Here is a 13,020-nt window from a genome sequence, read left to right as displayed (position 1 = left end):
TTTTGTTTTCATACTATAAATGTAATAAGGTGAGGTTGTAATTATTCGAGAGGGTTATGGTAGACTATGTTAAAAGTTGGAAATTTTGTTTGGAGGATTGAGATAAGATTACAAAATTTGGGTAACCAAAACTAAAAATTGTGTATAAAAAAATCTAAATTGAATTATTAATTGTTTAGAAAAGCTAATTTTTTTCACTTAATCAAAGGGTAAAAGAGATCAAAGCTAAATCTTTTAATTTCGGGAAGGCCTAAAAAGCAATTTGTTCATATACTTACATGAATAGTAAATAAGCTTTATATGATTTATTAAATGAGTTTTAAATGAATATAAACAAGGTTGTTCATTAGCATAAATGACTCCAACATGCCTTGTTCATGTTGTTTATATTCATTTATTTAGCTTGATGTATGAACATAAATAAAAAAAAAGCGAAACTGGTTATGACTTTTTCATCGAATGTTCTATTCAATTACAACCCTAAGATTATATCATAATTAGATCAAGTAATTGGTGTATTTTTATTTGTAATAGTTATGTTTAATGTATTTTATACAAAGGTGAATTCAAGTATTATATGAAATTTAGATGAGATAAAACTAAAAAAATTTGGGAGTTCAAGCTAAAGTTGTATGAAAAAATGGCTTAAAAGTGAATTTTTAACTTTTGGAAGCGGCCAAATTTATAATTATCTAATTTAAAAAAAGCTAAAAAGAATAAAATTAAACTATTGATATTAACGAGGCATTAGAAGTGCAATTATACCATTGCAGCCCAAAATCAAGCGTCCTCCGTCCTTAATATTCTCATTATATATATATTTAAATAATCTTTCATCATATCTATTTTTTACACAATATTTAAAATTATTCATAATAATTTTTAACGTCATGGTTTACATTAACAACAATATTCATATTAATTGAGATAAAACTTAATTAATTATTATAATTAAATATTAAAATAAAAATAGTGTTAAAGTATAGTGGTGAATTTATTTTAATTTTAAGAATAAAATGAAATATAATAATAAAATTCAAATTTTAACTAATTGAAAAGATACATATTGTAATGCATTTGACTTGAAAGCAGCCGTTGAAGTTGATGGCTTCGTTTTCTTTAATGGGCATTACATCAGACACTGGATGGTGGCTAAATAACATAATGCGACTGTCACACTTACCTAGGAATAACTTAATCAATTCCACAACTTGCTCAATATCTAATTTTAATTTGGGATTGGGACCATACCATGTCTTCAACAAAATCAAACCATCTATATATAAAAACATTTCTTTTAATAACCTCAGCTCTTTTTAAGAAAAAGTAGAGATAAATTGATTTTTTAGCAGTTGACAATAGTGATTTTATGTTTAAGGTGTATATGCTTGATTTTAATTTGAATTTTGCCGAGAGCTCACAAAATTTGATGGAAACAAATAATCTATTAAGAAAATGTTTTTAACATTTTTTATTTTGGTGAAGTTTGTACTCATGCCCTTTATATGGTTTTTAAGGGTAAAAACCCTACTAAAACAAAAAAATGTTAAAAAATATATTTTTAGTGAATTAGGCGCTTTTACTAAACTCTATGAATCTCTTTGGCTCTTTTTAAAGTAGAGAGACAAAACTCGGAACTAAAATCAAGCATAAACATCCTAGACACGATACTTTTATCACTTGATAGTTCGACTGACGAATAATACTTAAAAGGTTTCTTTAAAAAAAAAAACTAACCCCCTCACAATAATAATCATAAGTGTTTTTTGTCCATTTTACTAAAATTATTCTTACTCGGATCGGAATAGTATTTAGGTAAAGTTCTAGCAACTTTAAAATTTAAATTTAAACAAAATATGTAAGAAAAAGTTGAGTTCCAGTTCCTACCGATCTCTTATTACTAACTATAAACATGTGAATGCCTTATTTATTTTTTGAATGTTGACTGTGTGAATAATGGGGAAGTCGCCAAGAGAATTCGTTTGGAAAAAACAAACAAGGATTTGGTGAAGTTTGGGATTGTAGGCTCAAACCGCATCTTGTTTTCCTTATTCTATAATTGAAGTGATGTATGTGGGGTTCCAATGAACCAAAGACTTTTAAAATGAAATTAGGTGAATGTGAATCAACCAAGTCAATTTCATTTTCTATTCAACTAGTCAATCACCATTCACCATTGGTTCCCACATTTTGTAACTATAAAAATTCTTTTCTTATTATAGTATCATTTCGTAGTAGTGTAATTTTGAATTGTTTTGAATTAATTATTTTAAATTTTCGAATCAACTTATTATTGAACGAACATGTTTAGTTACTAAATTTTTATTATTAAATTGAATTTTGTTAGATTAGATTTAAATTGTCAAAAATCAAAAGATTGAAAATGATACAAAAATTTTAACGCTTTTTAAGTCACCAAAATTGTCTCTGCGAGGTTAAAAATTATGATGATAGCGAAATTAATTATTGTAGTTGTGAGAATTGAAAATGATTATTAAAGACATTAAACTAAATATTGTATGTAATTAAAATTCGAGGTATTTGATATTTATAAAAGAAAATTAAATATAAAATATAATCATGTATAATATTTTTATTATTGATGCAATCATTTATTGTTAATTTAAAATTGATGTAATTAATTATTTGTTTGTTTTACATATTTATTAAATTATTATTTAAAATAAAATAATAATTTTAAACCTAAAGGGTTAATGTGGTACTCAATAGTTTTTTTTTTTTCTTTTTCAGTTCAATACATGTGGAATCATTCTGCTAACAACTTTACCTCAATTCGTCACGGAAAATGACGTGGCACCGTGTGTCAAAACCATGTCATAATTTTTAAATGACCTGGAAATATTAAAATTAAATGAATTTCTGTTTCCTACGTGTATTTCCATGTGCAAAGAAGATTTTTATTTTTCTTTGGTAAAATTTTTCAATCACCAAATCCATGTTCTCCCCCCTTTTTCCGACGAACCAAAGCCACCATTGTCGATGCTCTCTTCTGCCCTTCGACCGACAAGAAATTGAGAGCCAATTGCGACTCTTTCTTTCATCTTCAACCTCATTGTTTGGATTTCTCCAAAACAAAACCCAAATAGAGTTTTAGACTATCCTTGAGTCGGTCTACACTGGTCCAATGAACCTCCAAACAAGGTCATAGGTTCTTCGAGACTCCTTCATTGTCTTCACGGTTGGGATTTTCAAAGGGAATACCACAATGCCGATAATCCGAGTAGAGACGAAAATGGGTTCTTTTGTTTTTGAGGTTTCATTTTGGGTTCATTTTTTTTTCTTTTATATTTGTTTCTTTGATTCTTCCAGTCTGATGTAAATGATCACTACCATTTTGTTTTCAATTTTTCTCCGTGCCGGAATTTGGGAATGGTCACCGGAATATGAAATTTCTTGACGGAGTAGGGAAAGTAATGAACTCCGATCATGGTCTTAAGACAATGAAATGAAACAAATGGACAAGTAAATAAGAAGGGGAAAATGGAAAAATATTAAAGGGCAAACGAAAAATTTAAATAAAGGGAAAATTGAAAAATGATTTTTTTTTAAATTTAATGCCACGTGTCAGTTATGTATTAGTCATATAGTGTCACAGTTTGGGGTAAAGTGGTTAACAGAATGATTCTACAGGTACCAAATCGAAAACAAAAAAAAAAGACCATAAGTACCACATTGAAGAAAGGGGTATAATTCAGGTGCTAAGCTGCATATTAACCCTAAATTAAATAATGACATGACATTGTTGTTGGCGTTTTGTATTAAGACATTTCCAACATTCTTTACCTCCGTCTATCAGCTCTTTGGCCCAAGTAGTTGTGTGGACCTTAATGTAATAATAGTCCCTCCTTATATGCTAGGTGTATAGACCTGTTTTAGATTGTCAAAATTTCTGTTTGTTAAATTTAGGCTTGTTCCAGTTTAAAAGATGAGTCTAATATTTTATTTAAATTTGATTTGTATAAAAATATTAAAATTTAGATTTGATTCGTTCAAATTATTTTTTTATATTAAAAATTTTAAAAATATAATACATCAAAGATAATAAAATATTAAAATAAATATTTCCTAACATATTAAAAATAAAAAAATATGTTTATACTTAAATAACACGAAGAAAGATGTAATTTAGTAAATAAATACCTCTAAAATAATAACAAAATTAACAATAAAACAAGAGTTATACAATATCCAAATAATAACAACAAAATAGTTGTAACATAATTGTGAAATGGTAGAAAAATAGTGAGAAAATAACAAAAGAAGAAGAAGAAGAAGAAGCAATACAACAACAAGAAAACATTAAATTTTTTTATGTCTTTTTGTTAATCCAGGCCGAGCCTGGGCAAAAAACCTTACTCGAGTCTCAACTCGTTTTTTAAATGAGCCTTTTTTTTACCCAAGTCCATCTTTTGGGCCTCTATTTTTACCCAAATAGTGAGTTGTGTGTTTGGATTAAAATACAATTTTAAAAGTAAGGTGATGTATAAAATGACCACTAAAGACATTATATTTAATTATATATAAAATAAATATATATCATATTAAATAATAAAAAATATATAATGAATTTATTGATAAATAATTAAAGCTTCGTTAATTATATATACTTATTTATGATTAATTCATAAAATTTATTATTATAAAATTGAAAATTATATATTTTATATAATAAATCATTATAACCTTTTATATATTTATTATATAAAATAAATTTTATATTAGATTGTTGTATAAAATAATATATATATATATATATATATATATGTACTTTTTTATTCATTTAAAAAAAGAGCAACCTTTTACTGCATATAGTCCAACTAAAAGAACTCAAAACCTCACCTATTTACATTTAGTTATTCAATTATGTCACAAATATTTCTAACTAATAAAAACAGTAATGTTTCTAACCATATATGTCTACATATAGCATGTAAAGCTTTTGAAACAGTTTTAGTATTGATAAAATTATATTTTACAAATCTTTCATCAACATTTCAACAATATTTTAATTTCGTCCTTGTATGTATTAGACATATGCATCACAAGTGTAGAAGAGCCAAATTCAATGGAGTCCCTAAAGGGCTGTGAATTTTGGATCCAATAACACATTTGTTGCATATTATACAGCACAGCTTTGGATCGAATGCCAAAAGAGATGTCCTACAAAGTCTTGTGTAATCAAAGCAATAATGCCATATGTGCAAAAAGGACATTTCAATTATTAAACAAGGTTTAAAGTTTTTTTGGGATAAAAGTATTTCTAAACAAACTGATTTTTAAGAGAAAAATTGCTTCTTTCGAGCCAAAAATTGGCCGAAAAGCACTTTTATCATAAATTGAACATTTTAACTTCTCCCCTCCTAAAAATATTTTTGAAAAGTATTTCTAAACTAGGCTTACATCATGGGTTGTGACTATACCATTCAGTTAAATATTAAGATAAGATGGATGCATTGGCTTTAACATCATGATTTCCCAAAGTTAAAGCTACATCTCGTATCTTTCATCATTGTCATAAATAATTGCCTAAACAATATCATTAATCATTAAATTATGGTTACTTTTTTATTTTGGTCACTTGATTTTAAAAAAATTACAATTTAATCACTAGCTATTCAAAAGTTTTTATTTAAGTCACTGGGCTGTTAAAATAGATGCTATATGGTTTTCTCTGCTTGCACTTTCTGTGCTAATCGAAAACTTTTTTCCCCTCCTCTTCTAAAGTTCAATTTTTTTTCCATGAAATAGCTTTAAACGTCACAAATCTACAAACCAAAGCTCAAATAAATTTTTTTCTTCAATCTCCAATACTGACTGTCAAATCAACTTGGATCTAAGGTATGTTATTCTGCTTGTCGATAGGTATTGATCCATCGAATCGATCGTCAAATCGTCACTAAGAGCTCATTGGCAAAACTTTTAAAAAACAAAAACTTAGCAACCTAGTAACTTAAATGAAAACTTTCGAATATATAGTTTAATGACCAAATTGTAACTTTTTTTGTTAGTTAAGTGACAAATAAAAATTTATTCATAATTTAGTGGCTAATGCTATAATTTACCCTAAATAATTAGGCCCTTAGATTGATTGAGGAAATTACCAAAATTTTGCTGCACCACCCTTTGGCTTTGGCATTCAAATAAGGCAAAAGCAAAAGTTTTGAAAAGGATGGGAGTAGTTTTAAACAAACAAATCAAATATCCAAAGCTTATCCCTAATGAGAAAAATTAATGTCTTGAAATCAAACCCCATTAACAAAAGCATGCAAAGTTCTTTTTGGTTTTTCCAATGGAATTGGTTTTCTTCTCCACATCTAAACAAAAGCAAACAAGTTATATTCCCTTTGTCTCCTTGATGGGAAGCACATGTGACAAGCAATGCAATAACATTCCCACTTCTACCCATAATTATCATCTCAACACAAAGGAATTGATCTTCTCTACATCAAACCAAAGCCATAAGTTTTTTTTTTTCTTTTTCTTTTCTAAAAGAAACATTTTCCCTCATGTCTTCAATGATTCATGACTTAATAATCAAGTTTGGGAGAATGATTAAAGAAAAAAGAGATAATTACTTAAGTGATGTGTACATATGCAATGAAATCCACTATGGTGAACAAAGAATTGCATGAAATTATTCATGCAATGAGAATGTCAAAACTCTAGTACATTTTCAAACACTTAGCCAATAAGTGGTACATTCATAGGCCAATGGGATGTTGGGTTAGATATGATTAAATAGTATTTTTATATGTGATCACTACACACCATATAAAGAAAATTGGGTTTGAGACAAAAGAAATCACTTGAAAATGGCTCCCCTTGTTTAAAGAACTTGGACTTCTTTTTCGTAGGAGAAATTCAAAGGTGTCCCTATCTTTTTCCTCAAGCTGTCATTGGCATCCACTCAATCTAAAGTGTTTTTAATTCCTTTGACAAATGTACCTTTGTGATCATTTCCCTTAGCTTAAACATAGAATTCATCAAAGCATCCCCACTTGTTTTTCTAAAAGAAAATATTCATCAAAGAATGTTTTCATATAATTAGTTTCATTTTTCTTAATCCCAAATTATAGGACAAAACACAGTTTATGAACCCTACATGATGACAGTCAATGGGAATCATTGTCCTTCAACATATTTGTGGACAAGCTGTCTTCAAGGGCCAACATCTAACACTGAATGTTATAAAGGGGTTTTTGTTTTGAAGATGGTCCATGAACTATCAGGAACTGGGGGTCCCACTTCTATAGTGGAGTCTTTCCAAATTGAGCTTACTGGAAGCATCATCAAATCCTTCAATTGTAACTGCAACAAACTTGTTTTGGCAGATTATGTAACCGAAACTAAAGAAGAAGAAAAAAAAAAAAATCCTACAGTCTTTTAACTTTTTAAGCAGCGATTCCCCATGATTAGTTTTGCGGTGAAAGTATTTGTTTTTAGAGTGGATTACAAGCAAACAATCTCTTTATCCAGACCCATGTTAACAGTTGTCAAACAATCATTCATCCAAGTCGAAAATTGAGTCTCTTACAAGAGATGGCACCAATATATTGCTGCTGCAATAATATCGGGTAGCATTTAAAGGTAAGGGAATCCATCAATATATGGAATATGTCCATATAGGGATGTGTTTTGAGGTTAAATTAGCACTTAAAAGTTGCTATCATGTCAGAAATTTTAGTCAAAACCCTCCACCACAGTGAAAAAAAAAGGATAAAAAAAACAAGGCACAGTTCATTGCATATGCTATTATCATAATATGCTATATAGGAGAGACGGGAAAAAAAATTGCATCTTTGTCTAATATAGACTGAAAATTTTGACAATGGGGTGTGCTTTGGGATTTCAATAAAATAATAGTTTTGTCTTCCATTTTCTTGCCTAAAACAGTGAAAACTCGGGAAAGTCTAGGACTTTTTTCAGGTCGCCTTCTTCAATCAAAGAGGAGTCCACCACCCTTTTACCTGTTAATGGATTCCAAGCAGTCTCCAAATAAAGTAGCCAATTTCTTGAGCCTGCCCCAACAACAACAGCAGCCTCAAAACATGAGGGAGAACAAGGTAGGTGAAGTCCAGGATTCCCAGATTGTTATTGCAGATAAGGAAGGGAAGAAACAACAGTTGGCACCAAAGAGAAGTTCTAACAAAGACAGGCATACCAAAGTTGAAGGAAGAGGCAGGAGGATAAGGATGCCTGCTTTATGTGCAGCTAGAATCTTTCAGTTGACCAGGGAATTGGGTCACAAATCCGATGGGGAAACAATACAATGGCTGTTACAACAAGCAGAACCATCAATAATTGCCGCCACGGGGAGCGGGACGATACCAGCATCAGCTTTGGCAGCTGCTGGAGGTTCAGTTTCACAGCAAGGGGCGTCTCTATCAGCAGGGTTGCACCAAAGGCTTGAAGATTTAGGGGGGTCCAGTAGTACTATTGGGTCAGGGAGCGGTAGGACCAGTTGGGGAATTGGAGGAAATTTGGGGAGACCCCACCATGTGGGAACAGGTTTATGGTCCCCAGTCAGTGGTTACGGGTTTCAGTCATTATCTGGTCCATCTACAACAAATTTAGGCACTGAAAGTTCAAATTATCTGCAAAAGCTTGGGTTTCCTGGTTTTGACTTGCCACCTACTAACATGGGTCAGGTGAGTCTCACCTCCATCTTGGGCGCAGCTAACGAGCAGCAACTTCCTGGTTTGGAACTTGGGTTGTCCCAAGAAGGTCATTTTGGGGGGCTAAATCCTCAAGCTTTGAGCCAGATTTATCAGCAGATGGGACAGGCTAGGGTGCACCAACAACAGCAGTTCCAGCACCAGCACCAGCACCAGCACCAACACCAACACCAACACCAGCCCCCTCCCAAGGATGATTCCCAAGGATCTGGCCAGTAAAGTTATAAACTTTGGGAGCAATATTTAGAAGAATAGAATTTCTGAGAGAGGATGCCCCCTTCTTTCTATACTGCATCAACCAAGTTTCCATCCACAGAGGTGCTTTTCTTAATTTTTGCATTGTGTTGGACTTGCATCCTTCAAAGTCTTCAGAGAAAGTATTAATCTGTCTTGTGGCCTCACTGCTTTTGCTGTGGAACGTGCAGGTGGATCTTTGCAGAGCCTAGTAGCTTGGTTTTCTTCTTCTCTAGGTCTGGATGGAGAGGCAATGGTTTGGTTTTGAAATTAAACATACAAATTTACTATCATACATTTCTAGTTTCTTCTTTGAATCATCTAAGAGTTCATATTTATCTAAAACAATATATTGTTGCACATCAAAGTGCCAATTATTCAAGGATTTATATTTTGCAAATTTGATTGGCCTTCTTTCAACTACAGTTCTAACCTCGAGGCAAACTAGAATCTCTTACTTAATCTACAAATTCCTACTTGGAAGCACCGGTTACATTTCCCATGTTACTAAAATTGGAAAATTTCAGTCAACGAATTTGAGTAGACTTATGTTCCAAATAATTGTAAAATGATCATTTGGCTTATGTTCAAACTGCACTTAAATTTGGGTTGGTGTTCTGACAACAAAAGAGTCTGCACTCTGGAGCCAGTATATTCACTTGGCATTGCATTGGCAAAAAGGGGTTCTCAAGGCCTAAAGTTTGTTGTTTCATAGATCATTTCAGCTTTTGTCTTGACTGTCTGTTACATGGGAATCCTATTCACATTTTGAGTGCTTTATTGTGGTGTATATAGTTTCATTGACAAAGCTTTGCTCAAAATCATTCATGGTGAGGGTAATGCTATAGTGAGCACTTTCGGTGCTTGATATCTACTACGATGTATATATTTACATTGACAAATCTCCCCCACTGTTCTTCATTCGAAAGAAATGGAAAGTCAGCATTGCTTTAAGCATTGATATAAACTGTTTATTGAATTGATAGAAGGAACTGCAGACAACTTAATTACAGATCATTCTTTGGAGTCACCAATGTACCAATGCTAACAAAAGATCAACAAATGGGAAATTTAAAAATAAAAAACTATGAGCAACCTCCATTGAAGAACTTGCCTAGAAATAGTCCTGTTGATCTTGAATTCTGAGAATGATTGCGCTTCACACCAACTTTTGAGCAATAGAGGCACTTCTGCAGTTGTAGGATCTTGTTCTCACTCTTTACCTGCTCGAGTTTTAGCCGTAACCGATTGATGGTTTCTCTCTTCTCATTATTCCTACTTAATAGTTCTGCTTGCTGCCGTAGATTCTCCTCCATGAGCTTTGTAAATTGAAACCATGTACACTCCTTTTCAAACTCTACAGCTTTAGGATTAAATCTTTGAAACTCATCATTAACCTTCAAAACAACATCCTCTTCTTCCGAAAATTCTCGGTTCGTTTGTTCTCCGGGCTTTTTCATGAAAGACATATCGCATTGTCGTGTTAATACTAGATCATCTGCTAACTCGTTAAGGTATTCAAAGTCAGATATGTGATGTTCATAATCAGAATCATCCATGACAGGCTCGTCGCAAGTATCGAAGGCCTCTCGTATAGGATCATTAGAGGCTTCCAGGACCCTTTGTGATTTAGACCTCAACTGATCATACTTATGTGCTAAAGAACAGTAAGACCTGTTTAACTCTCCCAACATTTGAACAAGTTGTTGTTTCCAGTTGTGAGAAATATGAGCCATTTGACATGAGGATTTTGAATTATCAGATTCCTGAAGAAGGGTCGTCATGGCTTTCATTTTCTCCTCCAAATCTGCAAAAAAAGTTGATAAAGTAGGTTAAACAAGGAAAGCAAGCAACATATATATACATATATGTACATATAGAGAGAGGATATGCATGATATGGACTGACCTGATAGAGTGGTTTGAAGCCATTGGGATTGTCGGGGGATTGCAGTTGCAGCCAAAGAAGAAGAAGAAGAAGCTGAAGTGTTGTCCATTGAACCGAGGAGGAGGGGTTTATCGATGAATCGTTAGAGATGACAAAAAGAAATTTGAAAGCTGTGATTGATTCTTTCTTCCATTCCATTCCATTAAATTCATGTTTAAAAGGGAAAGATTGAGATTCTTTTTTCAATTTCAAACGCCATTCCCTTTAATATTAATGTGGGGAAATATATTTTTTTGATACTCCCCCACCGTTACGTAATATAGATTTACATACGTACACAGCTTGGTTTGCGCTTACATTTTACCCAGTTTCAAATTTCAAAAAGTGATGATGATAAGGCAAAGCTGTTTCTGCTTGTATTATCTGCCCATAATATCATCTCTTACTAGAGATACTCGTTTCCCCGGTATGGCATGTACTTAAATATGATATTAATTTATTTTATATTTTTAAATTTGACTCGACTTAAAATATGAGTTTAAAATTTTACTTAAACTTATTTATATATATGTAAAAAATTAACTCAAACTCATTTTAGGTCAATCTATATTTTTTTAAAATATTTATTTTATTTTAATATTTAATAATTTTATACATTTTATATGTATTGAAATTTTTATATAGTTATCTTAACATTATTTTAATGTTTATATTAGAGTAATATTATATATTTAGTATAGGCTTATTTTTTAATGTGTTATAAATTGCATATTATATAAAAATAACATAATATAAAGTATTATAAACTTTAAAACAGGTCGGGTTAGGTTGGGTCATGCTTGGGCCTTGAATGTCAAGGTTAAACCTGACTTGTTTTTTAAATGAGCTTAATTTTTTTGTCTAGACCCATTTTTTGAGCATAATATTTTACCCAAACCTTTTCAAATTTTGGGCGGGTAGCCCGACTTATGAACATGTCAATCTCTTACTACCACATATCTTAACCCCACCCCAATTCAACACAAAATTATCAATCAACCTTTACAATTCCATCCATCGTTTTTTCTAATGTGATACTTGAATTTGATTAAAGTTATATATTTTGATACTCAAAGATAAAGATATTAATTTATTTAATGATTAATTCAAATTTTAAGATTTATTTGATGAAAATTCATAATAAACAAATAATATTAGCATAATTAACTAATGGAATAAGTTTAATGTTAATTGCGAATTTGTTAGATATAATTTGATGGATGAGATTTTTTTGAGTTTTAGGATTAATTTGATGAAAATTCATAATTAACTGATAGTATTAGCAATTAGCTTTCACCAAATCAATCTTAAAATCTAAATTAAATACTAAAAAGTTAGCACCGTTACTTTTGTGTATCAAAATGTATAACTTTTTCAAATATATTTACCACATTAGACAACATTAGAAAAATATGTCTAGCTCCAGTCCCAAATGAGGTATTAAGCCATTACAATTTTATTTAGAATTAATATATTATTTGGTACATAAGTTTGGTTTCAATGTTCAAATTGACACTTAAGTTTTTTTGTCTCAATTCGGTACATTAATTTGGCTTCAATGTTCAATTTGGTAGTTGAGTTTTTTTTTTTTGTCCTAGTTAAGTACATAAATTTGGCTTCAATTTTGAATTTGGTACTTAGGCTTTTTTGTCTCAGCCAAGTACTTTTTATTTATTTATTAGAGTGCACATTTCAACATTAGTCTAAATCCAAATTAAACATTAAAACTAAATTTAAGTACCAAATAATATAATAACCTTTTAAGAGAAAACCAATGTAAAAAGGATATATAAGAAGACATATATATATATATATATATATATATATATGATAATTATTTTGTACTGGAACAAAATTTTTTCAAGTTAAGTTAGATATTGACATGTATTATTATAATATAGTATAAGGTAAAAAAGTTATCACTGAAAAATAATTACTTGAGTTTTTATGAAAAATATATTCAATTGAGTCATTAATAACTTAAAAATATCAATTGGCTCTTTTCATTAACGAAAATCATCAGTTGATCAGTTTGATCATTAACTTCGTTGACATAATTGATGGAAGTTAATAGAAACTACCACTTGATAATATGTCAGGTTAGCAAAAATAAAAGGAATAATTTTTTCAAAAATAATTTTTAAAATAATTAAAATGTGCATAT

The 13,020-nt window shown here is 30.7% G+C and overlaps 2 protein-coding genes across 2 annotated transcripts; one reads left to right on the top strand and one right to left on the bottom strand.

Moving 5' to 3' along the window:
- The first annotated feature begins 7,609 nt into the window (after window positions 1–7,609).
- Window positions 7,610–9,330, top strand: LOC108485476 (transcription factor TCP20-like). Its single transcript, XM_017789326.2, has 2 exons — window positions 7,610–9,014; window positions 9,122–9,330. Exon 1 carries the CDS (start codon window positions 7,995–7,997, stop codon window positions 8,913–8,915), a length of 921 nt encoding a protein of 306 aa, XP_017644815.1. The 5' UTR covers window positions 7,610–7,994; the 3' UTR covers window positions 8,916–9,014; window positions 9,122–9,330.
- Window positions 9,331–9,887: 557 nt separating this feature from the next.
- Window positions 9,888–11,008, bottom strand: LOC108487545 (uncharacterized). Its single transcript, XM_017791920.2, has 2 exons — window positions 10,839–11,008; window positions 9,888–10,737 (listed from the first exon to the last, which is right to left on the bottom strand). The coding sequence occupies exons 1-2, from the start codon at window positions 10,924–10,926 to the stop codon at window positions 10,016–10,018; spliced, it is 810 nt and encodes a 269-aa protein (XP_017647409.1). The 5' UTR covers window positions 10,927–11,008; the 3' UTR covers window positions 9,888–10,015.
- Between the last annotated feature and the right edge of the window lie 2,012 nt (window positions 11,009–13,020).

The sequence above is a fragment of the Gossypium arboreum genome, chromosome 7, assembly GCF_025698485.1.
Source record: "Gossypium arboreum isolate Shixiya-1 chromosome 7, ASM2569848v2, whole genome shotgun sequence".
In the NCBI taxonomy this organism is placed as follows: Eukaryota; Viridiplantae; Streptophyta; class Magnoliopsida; order Malvales; family Malvaceae; genus Gossypium; species Gossypium arboreum.
Note: the sequence above shows the minus strand (reverse complement) of the source record. Positions and strands in the feature narration are given on the sequence as shown.